Source organism: Mesoplodon bidens, assembly GCF_964165515.1.
Source record: "Mesoplodon bidens genome assembly, chromosome: 9".
NCBI classification, from domain to species: Eukaryota; Metazoa; Chordata; class Mammalia; order Artiodactyla; family Ziphiidae; genus Mesoplodon; species Mesoplodon bidens.
Window position 1 is genome coordinate 8,049,031 of NC_138166.1, and position 19,891 is coordinate 8,068,921.

The 19,891-nt window shown below is 41.8% G+C and overlaps 1 protein-coding gene across 2 annotated transcripts in view; it reads left to right on the forward strand.

The window, feature by feature from the left end:
- MAGI2 (membrane associated guanylate kinase, WW and PDZ domain containing 2) overlaps positions 1 to 19,076 on the forward strand; it is a gene marked incomplete at its 3' end in the record, with an annotated part of 1,332,164 nt that extends 1,313,088 nt beyond the window's left edge. The window contains exon 22 of one of the 2 annotated variants that reach the window (XM_081243891.1): positions 18,427 to 19,076. In XM_081243891.1, coding sequence (XP_081100017.1) covers positions 18,427 to 19,076 — 650 coding nt within the window. The remainder of the gene's footprint in view (positions 1 to 18,426) is intronic. The other variant, XM_081243892.1, reaches the window with a different exon arrangement.
- Between the last annotated feature and the right edge of the window lie 815 nt (positions 19,077 to 19,891).

Consider the following 19,891-nt stretch of genomic DNA (forward strand, 5'->3'; position numbering starts at 1 on the left):
GTCTTGAAATTGGCTTCTTGAAAGTCTGCCCTGTTTTGAATTCTCTTTCGATTACCTACCCTAGGACATCTGTTGAGGTCCAGTGTCATTTACAACCCCGCAGGCCTTGTGAATATGAAGTGCCCATAAGCACCAGTTTTAAAGTTGTTATGGGAAACGGCCACAAGGCGGCAGCATTTCTTCGTGCCCACCTCAGTTTACTGGGGTAACCAGAGGCTTGCTGAAAGTCCTGTTCCTGGGTTGTAAATGAGAGTGGAGTGTGGTAGAACAGACACCCAAGGGCTTGCGTCTCATCACGTCTTCCCACTTACCCATCAGCACCCCGGACAAACCCCAACCCCTGCAAAAGCACTCTGCTGAGGGCGCTGTCGTCCGTAGGTGGGGCGACTCTAAGGAAGGAGGCTGGCGGTGGAAAGCCCAGCACCAGGAGATGTGGAGACCAGTTGACTTTTCAAAGCTTTTCCAGCCCAGAGGGTCCACCATCCTTTGGGTGCAGTAGGCTTGGTTTTAGCTTTTGGAGGGGCTGCCTGGATCTGGAGGTTGTGGCCCCATCCAGAGGGGACCCGGCACTACAGGTCCATGGGGGGGACTCATTAGCTGGCACATCCTTCCCAGCTCCCTAACCCCCATGCCAGTCCAGCCTTGGAACCCAAGCCATCTCAGGCTCCAGGGATGTGACTGACACCAGCCGGGGTCCCCGAGGCCTGAGGGGAATGTAGTAGGCGTTTCTTTTTGTAATTTAATTTTTAGTTTATATTGACATATAGTTGATTTACAATGTTGTGTTTGTTTTAGGTATACAGCAGCTTGATTCAGTTATACATAGATGTTTATCTACTCTTTTTCGGATTCTTTTCTTATATAGGTTATTACAGAGTGTTGAGTTGAATGCCCTGTAGTATACAGTAGGTCCCTGTGGATGATCTATTTCCTATATTTTAGTGTGTATATGTTAATCCCAACCTCCTAATTTATCCCTCCCCCGCCCCTTTCCCCTTTGGTCACCATAAATTTGTTTCCTAAGTCTGTAAATCTGTTTCTGTAAGTTAGTTCAGTGGTATCAATTTTTAGATTCCACCTATAATTGATATCATATGATATTTGTCTTTCTCTGACTTACTTCACTGAGTATGATCATCTCCAGGTCCATCCATGTAGCTGCAGATGGTATCATTTCATTCTTTCTTATGGCTGAGTAATAGTTCCTCGTATATATATATCACATCTTCTTTATCCATCCGTGAATGGACATTTTGGTTGCTTCCACGTCTTGGCTATTGTAAATAGTGCTGCAATGAACACTAGAGTACATGTGTCTTTTTGAATTATAGTTTTCACCGGATATACACCCAGGAGTGGGATTGCCAGATCACATGGTAGTTCTATTTTCAGTTTTTTAAGGAACCTCCATACTGTTCTCCATGGTGGCTGCACCAATTTACATTCCCACCAACAGTGCAGGAGGGTTCCCTTTTCTCCACACCCTCTCCAGCATTTATTGTTTGTAGACTTTTTGATGATGGCCATTCTGACCGGTGTGAGGCGATACCTCATTGTAGTCTTGAGTTGCATTTCTCTAATAATGAGTGGTGTTGAGCATCTTTTCATGTGCTTTTTGGCCCTCTGTATGTCTTCTTTGGAGAAATGTCTGTCTAGCTCTTCTACCCATTTTTTTGATTGGGTTGTTTTTTGACAGCAGCATGAGCTGTTTAATTGGGTTCAAACTATAAATTTAATGGATGACATGTATATAAATATTTATATACATGTCATTTATTATTTCATTTGATCCTCACACTTCTGGGAGGGAAGCCGAGTAGATCTTACTCCCTAATTCTCAATTCTCAATTTCCCTTGGGAAACTGAGGCTGGAAACGGTTAAGTTCACACCAAGTGGCAGTACTAGGGCTCGAAGCCAGGCCTGCCCTGGTCACTTTCTCTCTGCAAGTTGCTGACTTACTTTCCTGAAGACAAGTGGGGTCACTTCCTACTCAGCACGACCGTGAGGCTCCAGGTGACCAGCCAGCTCAGGCAAAATTCTGGAAAGGTGAAGTCTGTCCTTCCCAGCTGTGCTACAGACATTTCTACCCCCTTACTCTTCCCCATGCTTTATCTCCCTTCTCTGAAGCCCAACTTCCAGCTACTAATACTTAGAAAAACTCTATTAAACAAATCTTCCCTGACTTTCTCCTCTTCCCACCCCAAATGGGGAATTTTGCATTTTAATGGGGGCTTCTTGAGATATCATTTCTTGTGCAGTGGTTTTCAAACTGTTCTGTTAGAGCTTCCAGGTTCCTGAGAAATAGCCAGAAGAGCCTGAAGGTGGGCCTGGGGGTGAATGAGAGAGACTTCGGACGCACCCAGCCAGCCAAAGCTGTTCCATTTTTATCTGCTTTACACATTGGGCTTTCATTTAAGATTTTATTTGAAAAGAAGCATGTGTTGCGTTCTAAAACATGCTTTAAATAAATGAACCTACATATTCCTCGTATATTCTGTAATGCAGATACTTTGCTAATTGAGACTGATCCCTGGGCATCCCCACATCCCCAGATCAATCTGGATTATCAAGATTTTACCTCGTTTAAAAAAAAAACCATGAGTTTCCCAATCTGTTCTCCATGACACCCCCCTGATGGGTTATACCAAGCTCCTGACTCCCTTTAGCCCTCAGAGCACACAGGAAGGAACTTGGCTGTTATCTGTAGACACTGACTGTCTTTGTCAGTATACTGTAGTGCACTGTGTAAATAAGCTCTTTTTCTATGCATGTCCTGATCTGGAAAAGGTTAGGAAGCACTAGAATAGAGTAACAGTTTGGGCTTGGGCTCTGGAATTATGTAGTCAGTCATCTTGATCTCACTTACTAGCTGAGTGGTCCTGGCAAATTTCTTAATTTATCTAAGCCTCAGCTTCCTCATCTGTGAAATGTGGATATTTCAATATGAGGGCACCATATTTCTTAGAACTGTGTGAGGATTAAAAGAGAATATATATGATATGGCATATGGCACAGTTCCTGGTACTTAGGACACACTCAGTAAATGGTAGCTCCACTGTTAATAGCTCCACTGTTAATAGCCCCACCTAGCGCTGAGGTTTGCCCTCTCAGCCATGGAGGTAAAGTTTGCCACAGCTTCACTACTGCTGCACCTTTGATGATGCTTTCAAAAGAGTATAAATGTGAAGCATCAATAAACAAATAGGGTCACAATTTTTAAAGTTATTGATATGAATAACACCTAGTTTACATCTCTCTGGTAATAAAGGTGGAACAAATACATGTTTGAAGGCCATTAAGAATGCCTCCAGGTTGGAAACAATGCTTCAGAAAGAGCAGAAGCAAAGTAAAAGAATTACTTTGTTCGGAATTTTTTTAAATGTACATTTTTCTTATTTGTATTTTGTTACAAAAAGCAACCACCTTAATGATAGCTGAACAAATCCAAATGAGCCATTATGGTTTGAACACATCTTAACAAGATTTTTCTTTAAAATACCAAATGACTTCACATTACTGTCCTTTGATCTACTCTAATCATTTTTATATTTTCCTATAATATTCTAAATTAGAAGAAAATATATTTCAATACAACCATATCAGTATTCTCTAACCCAGTCAACTGTGGGTTGCAAAAGGAATGGTTTTTATAAGAAATAACACTTACCAAATCCATAGATCTCTTTGCAGAAATTTTATTCATTTGAGCAGTAAAGGAATTTATGTAAAATGTGTTTCTAATATCTAGTATGAATTTTTTTATATTACCGTATATTTATCTTTTTACTATTTTATTGAAGTATAGTTGATTTACAATGTTGTGTTACTTTCTGCTGTACAGCAAAGTGTATCAGACATTCTTTTCTCTAATACTCTTTTCTGTTACGGTTTATTATAGGATATTGAATATAGTTCTCTGTGCTCTACAGTAGGACCTTGCTGCTTTTCCATTCTATATACATAAAAGCTTACCTCTGCTCACCCCAACCTCCCACTCCATCCCTCCCCCAATGCCCTCCTCCTTGGCAACCACCAGTCTGTTCTCTGTGTCTGTGATTCTGTTTGTTTCATAGATAGGTTTGTTTGTGTCATATTTTAGATTTCACATATAAGTCATATCATATGGTATTTGTCTTTCTTTTTTTAAAAAAATATTTATTTATTTCTATTTATTTGCCTGCGTCGAGTCTTAGCTGTGGCACGCAGGATCCTTGTTGAGGCATGCGGGATCTTTCATTGCAGAGTGCAGGCTTCTCTGTAGTTGTGGCACATGGGCTCCAGAGCGTGCAGGCTCAGTAGTTGTGCCACTCGGCTCTCTAGTTGCGGCATGCAAGCTCTCTAGTTGTGGCACATGGGCTCTAAAGCGAGTGGGCTCAGTAGTTGTGGCACGTGGGTTTATTTTTTTAAGATTTATTACTTATGTATTTTTGGCTGCGTTGGGTCTTAGTTGCGGCACACGGGATCTTTGTTGTGGCACACGGGCTTCTCTAGTTGTGATGCACAGGCTTCTCTCTAGTTGTGGCATGCGGGTTTTCTTGTCTCTAGTTGTGGCGCACAGGCTTCACGGCACGTGGGCTCTGTAGTTGTGGCACACGGGTTCCAGAGCACATGGGCTCTGTAGTTTGTGGCACACAGGCTTAGTTACCCTGGGGCATGTGGGGTCTTAGTTCCCCAACCAGGGATCAAATCTGCGTCCCCTGCATTGGAAGGTGGATTCTTAACCACTGGACCACTAGGGAAGTCCCTGTCTTTCTCTTTCTGACTTATTTCACTTAGTATGATAATCTCTAGTTGCATCCATGTTGCTGGAAATGGCATTATTTCGTTCTTTTTTATGGCTGAGTAGTACTCCATTGTATATATGTACCACATCTTCTTTATCCATTCATCTGTCAATGGACATTTTTCCATGTCTTGGCTATTGTAAATAGTGCTGCTATGAACATAGGGGTGCCTGTGTCTTTTTGAATTAGTTTTGTCTAGATATATCCCCAGGAGTGGGATTGCAAGATCATGTGTTAATTATATTTTTAGTTTTCTGAGGAACCTCAGAAAACTACTGTTTTCCATCCATAGTGGCTACACCCACTTAAATTCCCACCAACAGCAAAGGAGGGTTCCCTCTTCTCCACATCCTCTCCAGCATTTGTTATTTGTAAAGTTTTTAATGATGGCCATTCTGACCAGTATGAGGTGGTACCTCATTGTAGTTTTGATTTGCATTTCTGTAATAATTAGTGATGATGAGCATCTTTCTGTGTGCCTATTGGCCATCTGTATTTCTTCTTTGGAAAAATGTCTGTTTAGATCTTCTGCCCATTTTTCAGTCGGGTTGTTTTTTTATTATTGAGTTGTATGAGCTGTTCGTATATTTTGGAAATTAAGCCCTTGTTGGTCACATCATTTGCAAATATTTTCTCCCACTCCATGGGTTGTCTTTTCGTTTTGTTTATGGTTTCCTTTGCTGTACAAAAGCTTATAAGTTTGATTAGATCCCATTTGTTTATTTTTGCTTTTATTTCTATTGCCTTGGGAAACTAACCTAAGAAAACATTGGTACCATTTATGTCAGAGAATGTTTTGCCTATGTTCTCTTCTAGGAGTTTTATGATGTCATGTCTTATATTTAAGTCTTTAAGCCATTTTGAGTTTATTTTTGTGTATGATGTGAGGGTGTGTTGTAACTTCATCAATTTACATGCAGCCGTCCAACTTTTCCAACACCACTTGAGAAGAGACTTTTTCCCATTGTAGTATGAGTATTTTCAATTCAGTTCAGCCTCAAGGTGTGACAGTGTGAGGGATATTTTTAAAGTACATAGTATTATCCCCACCCTTAAGAAATCTAATTTCATCATCCTCTGATTCCAGCCTATATGCCCAACATTTCCACAAATCAACACCCTAACTATGGTGACTGTCCTTCTATGTCCAAGGTTCAAACACAAATAGCATTTCAGAGTCTCCATTTGGAATAACGATGGATCTACCTCTGACAGTGCCTTTGATGGGAGTTTCTGTCATACTGCCCTAGAAGAGATGAGCCCCATTTCTCAGTCAAAATAGTTGATAGCAAAGGAGTCTACTGACAGTGTTTCAGCTGAGCTTGTAGAACCTCACCCAATTCAGAAAATCATTCAGCAGCCCTGCTTCATTACCTCCCAGCTATGTAGCCTTGAACAAGGTACTTAAACTCTTTGTGCCTCAGTTTCCCCATCTGTAAAATGTGCAAGTTTAGAGGTGAGTAAATACATTTCAAGGGTTTAGAAGAGTGCCTGGTACCTAGGAAACACCTCAGTCCATGTTAAGTGTTGTCAATATTAGTCATTCCAGTGGTGGTAATAATATTATTACTTTTCTGAACACACTAATCCAAAAGGCAACCACTAGGCTCCAGGCCCTAGCCCTAATTGAGAGGAGGAGAGAAGTGCAGGAACTCTTTTCCAGGGTTTGGGGGACCAATCAGCCAAAGCTGGAAGCCCTAAGGCTCTCAGGTGAGGTGTGGGGCAGGAGACAGGCCCTCTTTCCCTGCAACAATCCCCGGCTTCCTTCCAAGGGGTCTCCCTTACCCTTCAGCATAGGATAAAGTGAACTCTTCCTTGATTTGAGTTACATTTTCCCCTTCTGTACAAATTTTTGCTGCCATAAGAGCCAGATGGGAAAACCAATAATGCAGATACTTATTTACCACAGTAAGTAGTTTATTCCTAGTGGGTCACCTCTCTGGTATTGTCACTCGTGTTATATTCCATAAAATAAACAAGCTGTTGAAGCACAGTAGGTAAGGTTTTGTTTTTTTTTTTTAAATCTCGGGCATATGAAGTGAAAGACAGCATTTTTATTTTTCAGTATTGCCAAGTTCCTATGAGATAATTTAAGAGGTCATATATCTTTTAACTCAGAGATAATGGTGTGTGTGTTTGTGTGTAATGTATGTACATATATACTAATGACATGTAATTTGTAATTATGTATTAATTGGTCTGTTTTCTAGGAGAGATCCAAACTGCCTAGTGCTGATAATAAATAGCAAGGGGAATAAAGTTGATCCTAACTTGGGAAAGGGATTTGCCTCTCCCCCAATGGCACATAAGATATATAGGTTCTATATCTATGTATCTTATCTGAACATTCACTGGCATGTTGATTCATGACTCCCCGGGATGAAGCTCCTTTAAGCAAAGTCATTATGTCATTATGGCGGATAAGATTACAAAGGGAAAGAACATCTGTTAAGTCAGATGGACTTGGATCTGGAACTTCACTTTACTGCATCCCAGGTGCCACCAAGGAAAGCTGAAAACTCTTCCCAATGTACTTTCTGTCACTGGAGTCGTCCTCCTGCTCTCCTCCCCGACTTCTTTCCTCTCCCACTTCAAATAGGCATTATCATTTCACCAGCATCCTCCCTCTGAAGGCATTTGGTTTCAAATCTTCCATTTCTATTTGTGAAAAAGATTTACTTGTTCATCAAATATACACTGAGCATGTATTATTGTGTCAACCACTATGCTAGGTATTAAGTCCACTGTGATAAACAAGACCAGTATGGTCACTGCCCTCATGAAACTTACAATCTACTAGTTGAGACTGATGTTAATCAAATGAGGAAGCCACTGTGTAATTCCAAATTATAAGCACTATGAGGAAATAAAGGCAAGATGCTGTTGAGGACAGCAGAGCATCTACTGTGGGTTGGGGTTCTCTGGGGTGATATTTAAGAGTCCTAAAAAATGAAAAAGAACCCACCATGTGAACCGCCGTGGGGAGAACCTTCTGGGCAGAGGAGTCAGCAATGATGTACGTCCCAGAGTAGAGAATGAGCTTGTCCTTTGAGTAACTGCACCAAGACCAGTGTGGATGGGGAACAGGAGATGGACATAAAGTTAGGGAGGCTGGCAGGGGCCAGATCATGCAGGCTTTTGTGGGTCATGTTGATCATTTTAGATTTTACACTAAGAGCGGTGAGAATCCACCAAAAGTTTTAAGCAAAGGAATGGCATGATCAAATTTATGTCTCAGAGATTGTTGTGGATGCTGCATGGAGAACCACCAGAGGCAGGCAAGAGTGAGAGTGGTAAAGAGAAGAGTGGGTTAAATGGTGGGAGACCACATGAGAAGCAAGAGTTTGGCAGGCCCATGCCTTGGGTGTCGTAACTAGGTTAGTTGTCCTGGGCTCCGAACTCAGGGGAGGGTATGTGGCTTACAATATGCTGCACTTAACTTCTGCTGTCTGAACAACATGGAAATTCAGATTTGAATTTCCTTTCTTTACCAGTATCCCCAAGCGTTTACAAACTATGTCCACGCTGTGGCCTTCTTTTAAGTGTGATTATCTCAGGTGGCCCACATGGGTCGCATTCTTCCAAGACTGCCCTGAATCTTGAACTAGGATGGTGAAAGTGAAGGGGAACATGAGTTGAGAGTCCGTGTGTATTTGAAAATGAGACTAATAAGGCTTGCAGGTGGACTGTATTTGTGAGGGGGGAGAAAGGAATCAAAGATGACTCCAGGTGATGGCTGTGCCATTCGCCAAGATGGGAAAAATAAGGAAAGAGTGCAGAATGGACTTGGGAAGAAAAGATTTGCTTTTGGGGCTTGTTAAATTGAAGATGCCAGTGAATGGTCTGAGCAGAGATACCAAGTAGGCAGATGGATATCTCAGCACAGAGCCCATAGCACAGAGCTCAGCAGAAGCATTTGGGAGTAGTTGTTGTATAAAAGCACCATAAGTAGATGAGAACACTTGGGAGAGACCGTGAAGAATGCCAACAGTTAGAGGCCAGGTAAAAGAAGAGTAATCTATAACGTAAACTGAGAAGGACCAGCCAGAGGGGTGGGAAAAAGAGCAGGAGAAAGGTGTGTCATAGAAGTCTGGAGCCCAGCTCGTTTCTGGGAGCAGTCAGCTGTGAGAAGTGTGGTGAGATGAAGCATCTAGATGATACCATGAGGTGTCCTCTGGATTTGACAGCAGAAAGATCATGGGTGACCTTGAAGAGAACAGTTCCACTCAGGTGAGGATGAGAGAGGGCAGGCGGAAGAAGCCAACTTGGAATAAAAAGCTTTTTCCTTTCTGATTGCAGCCATTGGGCCTGGGGATGTTTTTTGGACAGAGGCTCCAGAAATCCCAGCAGGCACATATGGCCCATTAAGTCTTTCGAGGATGTGTCTCTGTTATTTCTAACTCTAGTTAGAACATCTCAACAGGAAGGATGTGTGAAGCTCGTCCTCCTAGGCAAGGACTCTGAAGTGAACATGATGGCATGCTTTAGCCAGTGGCCAGGCCAGATTCAAGAAAAAAAAGGGTGTGAGGGCATGGGCGACGGCCAAAATAAGGTTTCAAGGAATCAGAACTGAACGTGGTTAATTCTTCTGGTTATTGTGTGTCAAAATTCCATGAAAACTAGTTTGAAATGTTACAGAAGGCCCCCCCCGCCCCCACAGTCCATGTCACCTAGACAGGCAGGTGAAAGGTGAGGAAGGGGCTGCCTGCCGTCTGCCCTTGGTGCTTCAAGGAGTTTTGCAGGCTCGTGCCTGGTGCGGACACCATGTGTCTCGTAGTGAACTGGAGAATTCTTGCCCAGAAAACTGAAAACTGTGAAACCACATACATAAATGTGCATCTTGAGATCATTTTAGGATCTAGTTCATTTTAATTTTAGACTAATATTCTTAATCAGTAGTGGCTTGAAACACTTTAACTTTCAGTTTCTCCCACTAAGTATTTAATGATCTACAAACAAACGCTTGCAAAATTTGTTTATAATAAAAGGGATTCTTTTGTAATTGGAATAATTTCACCTTCTGGTTTATCGTTATAAGTAAGACGTTCACAAATAAATGCTAAATACTCTGATCAGTGCTGGGATCTAGTTCCTGTTGGCCTCCTCGGTGGCCACTGAGCATGTCCATTTCACTGCTTAGATCCTATTTGCAAGGTGACATCTTAGGACAGTTTTCTCAATAAAAAGAGTCAAGAAACCCAGCATTTTACTCCTGGCTGACCCATTTTGTAATCTTGGTCAAGTTACTTAACCTCTCTCTGCTTCGAGTCCTCCTTCAGGAAATGGTGTGAATAATATCAACCTCCCTATATCTCAGAAGTGATTTGAGGCCAGCTATTTGTCTCTGCCATGTGTGACATCATGGTGGGGGAAAAGAGCTTTTAAAATGTGAAATATTATTAGCCTGGTGCAAGTCAGAGGTTACCACTGCAAAAGGCCTCTACAGAGGCCTGCTGAAGACTTCTTTTAACCCTTTCAGGCAGTATCTTCCTGTATGGGTGGAGTTGCCACCTTCTATCATTTATTTCATTTTAAAGCTCTAACCCAGGCAGAAGCAGAACATACTTGAGTTTTCACTGAAAACATTTGCATTTGAAGATTTCAGAATACTCCTGGAGGTAGCCAAGGATACCAGAGATAGAGCAAAACCACACTTGGAATCATAGCATATGGGAATGGCTGATTTACTGCACTTATTCAAAACTTCACCTGCATGTATGATAGTTCATATGGCCAGACCATTAGTAGACAGCCACTGAGGCACAGAAGAAAAATCTGGCTCACCTATGCGTGGAAAATCATAACTCCCCCGTTGCAAGATGCTTTTAACTTTGGAAGTGCATGCCTCACCTCTGTGGGTAAACATTCTATCTCTACCTTATAAAGGGAGAAATTGAAGCTCAGAGAGATCAAGTGGTAAATGCCAGAGGCAGGAGTAAGTTCCAGGTCTTCTGATGCTTTTCTAGGATTTTTCACTAAGTGAACATGATAATGGATATCAGTCTATGGAAAGAAGGAAGAGAATATTGTGCACTAAATACTCCATTCAAATTTCACAGCAAAGGAGAGACTTTTTTTTAGTATCTGATATTCTGGGTGGCCAAAATTACTGGAACTATCTGCCCTCTTCCTCTCCTTATCTCTTTATAAATTGGCATCAAGGGTAACAGATAAGAATCCTCTACTTTTAAACAAAGTAGACCCTTAACACTCATAGACCGAGTTTCTAACACGTCATAGGGACAGGAATTTGAATCACATGCTGTGTGTAGGACTGAATCTCTTAGCTAGTGAGGGAGCCTCGCTGCCACATGCCATTCAGATATCAATGTGGCGTCTTTGTTCCTCACTCATGGCCATACAGCAGTTCTATGGAAAACAATTACGCTCTAGAGTAATATTCCAAAGTTTGAGGATTTCCAAAGGCCTTGGGACATATTCCTTATAAATATTAAGGGATCACTATATTGGATTTCTCTGCTTTAATTTTGCTTTAGTGGCCAGAACCTCAGTGGCAATGTTAGTGCTCAGAGTAGTAACTAAACTCATCTCAGATTCCTAATGTATCTGTCCTCCTCCTACTTGGCTTCTGACTGGTGGTTGCTTAAAAAAGAAAAACAAAACAGAACAAAATTTTTTCTCATTTTTATCGTTCTAATTTGTGTTTTGTTGTAAATTGTCTCAAATCCTTTCTTAGAGAGATCTTAAATCCCAAATAAATGTTGAAACTAGGCTTCCTAGAAAGAGTCATCTAGCTTAGTCCCAGGCCTACTATAATGTCAGAACTACTAAAGAGAATTAAGAACAATGATTTCTTAAAAGACAATAATGAATGTTCTTAATTTTTTATTAAAGTATTTTTTATTGAAGTGTTTTCATTTTTTTTAATTGAAGTATAGTTGATTTACAATATCATGTTAGTTTCAGGTGTACAGCACAGTGATTCGGTTCTACATACATATATATATTCTTCAGATTCTCTTCCTCCATAGGCCATCACAAAATATTGAGTATAGTTCCCTATGCTACACAGTAGGTCCTTGTTGTTTGTCTGTTTATATATAGTAGAGTGCATATATTAATCCCAACCTCCTAATTTATCTCTCCCCTCACTTCCCTTTTACCTTTGGTAACCATGAGTTTGTCTTTTCATGTCTGTGAATCTCTGTTTAGAAAATGAGCTCATTTGTATCCCTTTTATTGTTTTTTTTTAGATTCCACATATAATCGACATTATATGATATTTATCTTTTTCTGTCTGACTTAGTATAAAATAATGTCTAGGTCCATCCATTTGCTGCAGATAACATTTCTTTGTTTAATGGCTGAGTAATATTCCATATACACCACATCTTCTTCATCCTTTCATCTGATGATGGACACTTACGTTGTTTCCATGCCTTGGCTATTGTAAATAGTGCTGCAATGACCATTGGGGTGCATGTATCTTTTGGAATTGTGGTTTTCTCTGGATATTCGCCTAGGAGTGGGATTGCCAGATGATATGGTAACTCTATTTTTAGTTTTTTCAATGGAACCTCCATACTCTTCTCCATAGTGGCTGTACCAATTTACATTCCCACCAACAGTGTAGGAGGATTCCCTTTTCTCCACACCCTCTCCAGCATTTACTGCTTGTAGACGTTTTGATGATGGCCATTCTGACCAGTGTGAGGTGATCCCTGCATTGTAGTTTTGATCTGCATTTCTCTGTTAGTGATGTTGAGCATCTTTTCATGTGCCTATTGGCCATCTGTATGTCTTCTTTGGAGAAATGTCTATTTAGATATTCTGCCCATTTTTTGATTGGGTTGTTTGGTTTTTTAATATTGAACTGTATGAGCTGTTTGTATATTTTGGAAATTAATCCCTTGTTGGTTGCATCATTTTCAAATGTTTTCTCCCATTCTATAGGTAGCCTTCTTGTTTATAGTTTCCTTTGCTATGCAGAAGCTTTTAAGGTTCATTAGTTCCCATTTGTTTTTGTTTTTATTTTCATTACTCTAGGAGACAGATCCAAAAAGATAGTGTCACGATTTATGTTGAAGAGTGTCCTGCCTATGTTTTCCTCTAGAAGTTTTATAGTATCCAGTCTTACATTTAGGTCTTTAATCCATTTTGAATTTATTTTTGTGTATGGTATTAGAGAATGTTCTAATTTCATTCTTTTATTGGGTTGGCTAAGAAGTTCGTTTGGGTTTTTCTGTAAGACTAATTAGGTAATTAATTAGGTAATAATTCCATAAGATTATGGAAGAACCCAAACATACATTTTGGCCAACCCAATACATGTAGCTGACCAGTTTTCCCAGCACCACTTATTGAAGAGACTGTCTTTTCTCCAATGTATATTCTTGCCTCCTTTGTCATAGATTAATTGATGATAGGTGCATGGGTTTATTTCTGGGCTTTCTATCCTGTTCCATTGATCTATGTGTCTGTTTTTGTGCCAGTATCATACTGTTTTGACTACTGTAGCTTTGTAGTTTAGTGTGAAGTCAGGGAGCCTGATTCCTCCAGCTCGTTTTTTTTTTTCCTCAAGATTGCTTTGACTGTTTGGGGTCTTTTGTGTTTCCATACAACTTTTAAAATTTTTTGTTCTAGTTCTGTGAAAAATGCCATTGCTAATTTGATAGGGATTGCACTGAATCTGTAGATTGCCTTGGGTAGTACAGTCATTTGGACAATGTTGATTCTTCCAATCCAAGAACACGGTGTATCTTTCCATCTGTTTGGGTCATCTTCAGTTTCTTTCATCAGTGTCTTATAGTTTTCAGAGTACAGGTCTTTTGCCTCCTTAGGTTTATTCCTAGGTATTTTATTCTTTTTGATGAAGTGGTAAGTGGGATTGTCTCCTTAGTTTCTCTTTCTTATCTTTCATTGTTAATGCATAGAAATGCAACAGATTTCTGTGTATTAATTTTGTATCTTGCAACTTTACCAAATACATTGATGAGCTCTAGTAGTTTTCTGGTAGCATCTTTAGGATTTTCTAGGTATTATAGTATCATGTCATCTGCAAACAGTGACAGTTTTACTCCTTTTTTTCCAATTTGGATCCCCTTTATTTCTTTTTCTTCTCTGATAGCTGGGGCTAGGACTTGTAAAACTATGTTGAATAAAAGTGGTGAGAATGGACAACCTTGTCTTGTTCCTGATCTTACAGGAAATGCTTTCAGTTTTTCACCATTGAGAATGATGTTTGCTGTGTGTCTGTCATAAATGGCCTTTATTATGTTGAGGTAGGTTCCCTCTATGCCCAGTTTCTGGAGAGGTTTTTTTTGTTTTTGTTTTTTTGTGGTACACGGGCCTCTCACTGTTGTGGCCTCTCCCATTGAGGAGCACAGGCTCCGGATGTGCAGGCTCAGCGGCCATGGCTCATGGGGCCAGCCACTCTGCAGCATGTGGGATCTTCCTGGACCGGAGCACGAACCTGCGTCCCCTGCATCGGCAGGCAGACTCTCAACCACTGTGCTACCAGGGAAGCCCGGAGTGTTTTTTAATCATAAATGGATGTTGAATTTTATCAAAAGCTTTTTCTGCATCTGTTGAGATGATCATCTGGGTTTTTTTCTTCAATTTGTTAATGTGGTGTATCACAGTGATTCGTGGGTATTGAAAAATCCTTGTATCCCTGGGATAAATCCCACTTGATCATGGTGTATGATCCGTTTAATGTGTTGTTGAATTCAGTTTGTAGATTCTGTTGAGGATTTTTATGTCTATGCTCATCAGTGATATTGGCCTATGATTTTCTTTTTCTGGTGGACTCTTTGTCTGATTTTGGTATTAGGGTGATGGTTGCCTCATAGAATGGGTTTGTAAGTGTTCCTTTCTCTGCAATTCTTTGAAATAGCTTCAGAAGGATAGGTGTAAGTTACCTCTTCTCCAAATGTTTGGTAGAATTCTCCTGTGTAGCCATCTGGTCCTGGACTTTTGTTTGTTGAGAGTTCTTTAATCACAGATTTAATTTCAGTACTTGTAATTGGTCTGTTCATATTTTCTATATCTTCCTGGTTCAGTCTTGGGAGAGTGTACCTTTCTAAGAATTTGTCCATTTCTTCCAAGTTGTCCATTTTATTGGCATAGAGTTCCTTGTAGTAGTCTCTTAGGATGCCTTTGTATTTCTGCGGTGTCTGCTGTAACTTCTCCATTTTCATTTCTAATTTTATTGATTTGGGTCCTATCCTTTTTCTTGATGAGTCTGGCTCAAGATTTATCAATTTTGTTTATCTTTTCAAAGAACCAGTTTTAGTTTTATTGATCTTTGCTATTGTTTCCTTTATTTCTGATCTGATCTTTATGATTTCTTTCCTTCTACTAACTTTGGGTTTTGTTTGTTCTTCTTTCTCTAGTTCCTTTAGGTGTAAGGTTAGATTGTTTGAGATTTTTCTTGTTTCTTGAGGTAAGAGTGTATTGCTGCAAACTTCCCTCCTAGAACTGCTTTTGCTGTCTCCCATAGGTCTTGGATCATTTTCATTTGTCTAGGTATTTTTTGATTCCCTCTTTGATTTCTTCAGTGAGCCATTGGTTATTTAGTAGCAGATTGTTTATCCTCCATGTGTTTGTGTTTTTTGCATTTTTTTTCTTCAAGTTAATTTCTAAACTCATAGTGTCGTGGTTGGAAAAGATGCTTCATTTGATTTCAATTTTCTTAAACTTATCAAGACTTCCTTTGTGGCCCAGCATGTGATCTGCTCTGGAGAATGTTGCATGTGCGCTTGAGAAGAATGTTATGTTCTCCTTTAGCATGGAATGTTCTTTAAGTATCAATTTAGTTCATCTGGTCTAATGTGTCATTTAAGGCCTGCGTTTCCTTATTGATTTTCTGTCTGGATGATCTATTGATTTAAGTGGGGTGTTAAAATCCCCCACTATTACTGCATTACTGTCAATTTCTCCTATGTCTGTTAACATTTGCCGTATATATTGAGGTGATCCTCTGTTGGGCACATATATATTTACAATTGTTATATCTTCTTGGATTGATCCCTTGATCATTATGTAGTGTCCTTCCTTGTCTCTTGTAACAGTCTTTATTTTAAAGTCTAGTTTGTCGGATATGAGTATTGCTACTCCAGCTTTCTTTTGATTTCCATTGGCATGGAGTATCTTTTTCCATCCCCTCACTTTCAGTCTGTATGTGTTCCTAGGTCTGAAGTGGGTCTCTTGTAGACAGCATATATACATGTCTTGTTTTTGTATCCATTCAGCCAGTCTATGTCTTTTGGTGGGAGCATTTAATCCATTTACATTTAAGGTAATTATCAATATGTATGTTCTAATTGCCATTTTATTAATTGTTTGGATTTGTTTTTGTAGGTCTTTTTTCTTCCTTTGTTGTTCTCTTGTGATTTGATGACTATCTTTAGTGTTGTCTTTGGATTCCTTTTGTGTGTGTGTGTGTATATCTATTATAGACTCTTCGTTTGTGGTTACCGTAAGGTTTTGATATAGCAGTCTGTATGTATGCATGATTGTTTAAGTTGCTGATCTCTTAATTTCAAGTGCATTTTAAGTATGCTGCATTCGTGCTCTCCTCGTCTCACAGTTACTGATTTTGGTATCATATTTGTGTGTGGATGATTTCCTGCCTTTATCAGTGAGCTTTCCCATTTCATACTTTTTTTCTAGTTGTGGCCTTATCTTTTCCACTTAGAGAAGTTTCTTTAGCATCTGTTGTAAAGCTGGTTTGGTGGTGCTGAGTTCTTTTAGTGTCTTCTTGTCTGTAAAGCTTTTAATTTCTCCATCAAATCTGAATGAGATCCTTGCTGGGTAGAGTAATCTTGGTTGTAGATTTTTCCCTCTCATCACTTTAAATATGCCCTGCCACTCCCTTCTGGCCTGCAGGGTTTCTGCTGAAGAATCAGCTGATAATCTTATGGGGGTTCCCTTGTATGTAATTTTTTGCTTTTCCCTTATTGCTTTTAATATTTTCTCTTTGCTCTGTGTCTCAGCGTGTTCCTCCTTGGGTTAGTCCTGTATGGGACTCTCTGCGCTTCCTGGACTTGGGTGACTGTTGTCTGTCTGCTGGGTGGGGTTGTGTTCCCACCCTGTTGGTTGGTTGCCCTGAGGCATCCCAGTGCTGAAGCCTACAGGCTGTTTGGGGGACCAGGTCTTGGTGCCAAGGGCCCAAAATTTCTGCCTCCAGCCAGAGTTCACGTAGGTCCCTGCTATGTCCATCGCCAGCTTTTATGACCCCAGAAAGAGCCACAGCTGCCCCCCACCTTTGCAGGAGGCTCTTCAAGACCAGCAGGTAGGTCTGGCCCAAGCTCCTATGGAGTTACTCCTTTTGCCCTGGGTCCCGTTGCATACAAGACCTTGTGTGTATTCCAACAGTGGAGTCTTCGTTTCCCCCAGGACTGTGGGGCTCCTGCACTCAAGCCCTGCTGGCCTTCAAAGACAAATACTCTGGGGACTCCACCTCCTCATGCCAGACCTCTAGGCTGGGGAGCCTGGCATGGGGCTCAGAGCTCTCTCTCTCTCTGGTGGGAGAACTTTTGTGATATAATCATTCTCCAGTTTGTGGGTCACCCACCTGGGTCATATGGGATTTGATTATATCATGAGTGCACCCCTCCTACCATCTCTTGGTTTCTTCTTATGTCTTTGGATTGTTTTTTTGGTAGATTCCAGTCTTTTTTATCAATGGTTGTTTAGCAGTTAGTTGTGCTTTTGGCATGCTTGGGAGAGGAAGTGAGCTCAACGTCCTTTTACGCTGCCATCTTGTCTCCAACCAACATCAGGCTCTTGCAGAATAAAATAATTTGTGTTTTAACCATAAAGTTTGAACATCTAATAGGCAGCTTCATATTACCTGTTTGAATCTTGGAACACAAATCTGACAATATAACCTCAAAGGAAAGTTGGAGATATATATATATATATATATATATGGGAAGGAGCTCCTAAAGGGTGTCCATCCAGGAAGTCAAAGTTTCTGCAAAACTTTCTAACACCTGCAGGCAAAACCTCACAAAAGGGTTCCAATCCTTCCACACCAGCCTGTCCTGGCTGACCACCTCTGTCCCTGAATGGAATAATGAACCTTTTAATAGATGAATTTATCTAAATTCTGTATCTGGTGGTAGCTAAGAATTATGTCTTGAGTGACACCTAATGGTTGAGAAAGTTACTGCCCCAACCATTTTCCGAATTACCTGGGTGCCTGTTAAAAATGCAGAGAAATTCCTTGGCCCTATCCTACTGGAATCTCTGGGTCTGACCACTGAGGAATCTATTTTTCAAAACTGCCCCAGGTGATTCACATGTATCCTTGAGTTTGAGAACCACTGATTCAGGTGCTCCCAAGTCAGATATCCACACAGGGCTGGCACACCTGATGACACTGCAGGAAGTTAGAAGGGGCCAAGGCAAAGGGATGGGTTAGGCCTGAGCTTTGTAACCACCTTCCTGCACACTCAAAGAGGGAAGGGGTGGTGTAAGGAGGATGGGGAACACAGAACCCCCAGGCATAAGGTCAGCTGCCCTCCTGGCAGTGAGGGCGGGGGTGGCAGTGACTGGGACCTTGAGAGGAGTGGCCCCTGGCCGCCTTCGCTCATCCCCGATGTGGAGGGAGGTTGCAGGAGTGTGACAAGCATGTGCTGCATGGCTCTGACGCCTGCGCTTCCTGCCCCACAGACGATTCCAGCTCCTGGAGCTCTCCCGCTGCTGCCTCCCCAGGTCTGCCGCAAGTAGGCGTCTCCCTCGAGGACGTCCTCTCGCCATTCTCTCCATCACATCCAGCCCCACCATCCGACCCTAACAACCCGAGAAGCCCAGACCCAACTTGGGATATCAAAAGGGAACACGACGTTAGGAAACCAAAGGAGCTCTCAGCCGGCAGCCAGAAGAAGCAGCGCCTCGGGGAGCAGAGCGAGCTCTCGGCAAGCCCGCAGAGGGCCGTGCAGCCGAGGCTCACGGAGGGGCCTGCTGGCCAGGGGCAGCCTGAGGCCAGCAGGCCCTCCTCAGAGGCCAGGGCACCCGGGCCCACAGCAGTGGACGCAGCGCGGGCCAGCAGCAAGGAGGGGCTGCATGCGGCAGTGGGCCCCGAGCTCGGCCGGCGCGAAGGCCCTGGAGTGGCACCTGCGTTCATGGGCCCAGGCCGCGGCGGGGGTGTGCGGGAGGCCGAGGGCAGGGCAGGCACACGTGCGGGGCCCAGGCAGGGCACGCGGCCCCCGGGGGGAACCCCTGTGCGCAAGGCTGCTGTTGCGCCAGGGCCCTGGAAGGTGCCAGGCTCCGACAAGCTGCCGGGCATCCTCAAACCCGGTGCCTCGGCTGCAGGCAGATGAGCCCACTGCCCCGCCTCAATACCTGCAGGCCGTTCTTCTTAGGTTCCGTCTCATGGTGTTTTAATTTATTTTCACTGTCACATGCATAAATCCACGAGGCACCAAGGCTTGGGAGCACCGACATGAAGTCCCACGTGTCCAACAAGCATGGTCCATATGGCATCCACGGCAGACCTAAACTGATCCTAAAGCTCCCAGTTCCACTGCGGGGGCTTTGGCAGCTATGGAAGAACCAAAATAACATGAAGAACATCACAGAGAGAGTGCAGTGTAGCTTTAGTAAAACAAGAAAGAAAAAAAATTCCCCCACTGCATGAAGGATTTGGATGTCATCCAAACTTTATATCAAGAAACATATCAAGAAACTGGACAAGTTAAGAGCAATCACAAACTGGAATATCGCCTTAAAAATCAAACTGCACGGAGCAAGCTGAAATTGAGACAAGATTATATCTTTTAATCTGAAGAGTTGTAAATAAATTGTTCTGGACATATCTAGACAGGGGTTAAAAGGTTTCTTTGAAACATTCAGAACTGTTCACCCATGACATGTTTCCATGGCTCACTTGTGGCACCATCACCAGTTTTAGCAGCAATGTCCCCTGCATACTGCAGGATGAATTAGAAATCTAGTGAATTCATTGGTGTGATGCCATTTTTACTGCCATTTCTGTAATCACGTTTCTGTGCATTTTCAGTGGTAGGAAAAAAAAAGGTTTTAAAAATTGTATCCTAGGGAACAGTCTGCTGTAAGTCAAAATTTTGCAGTTTAGCTCATAGATCTTAATTGGTTTTCATCTAAAATAGCAATTTTA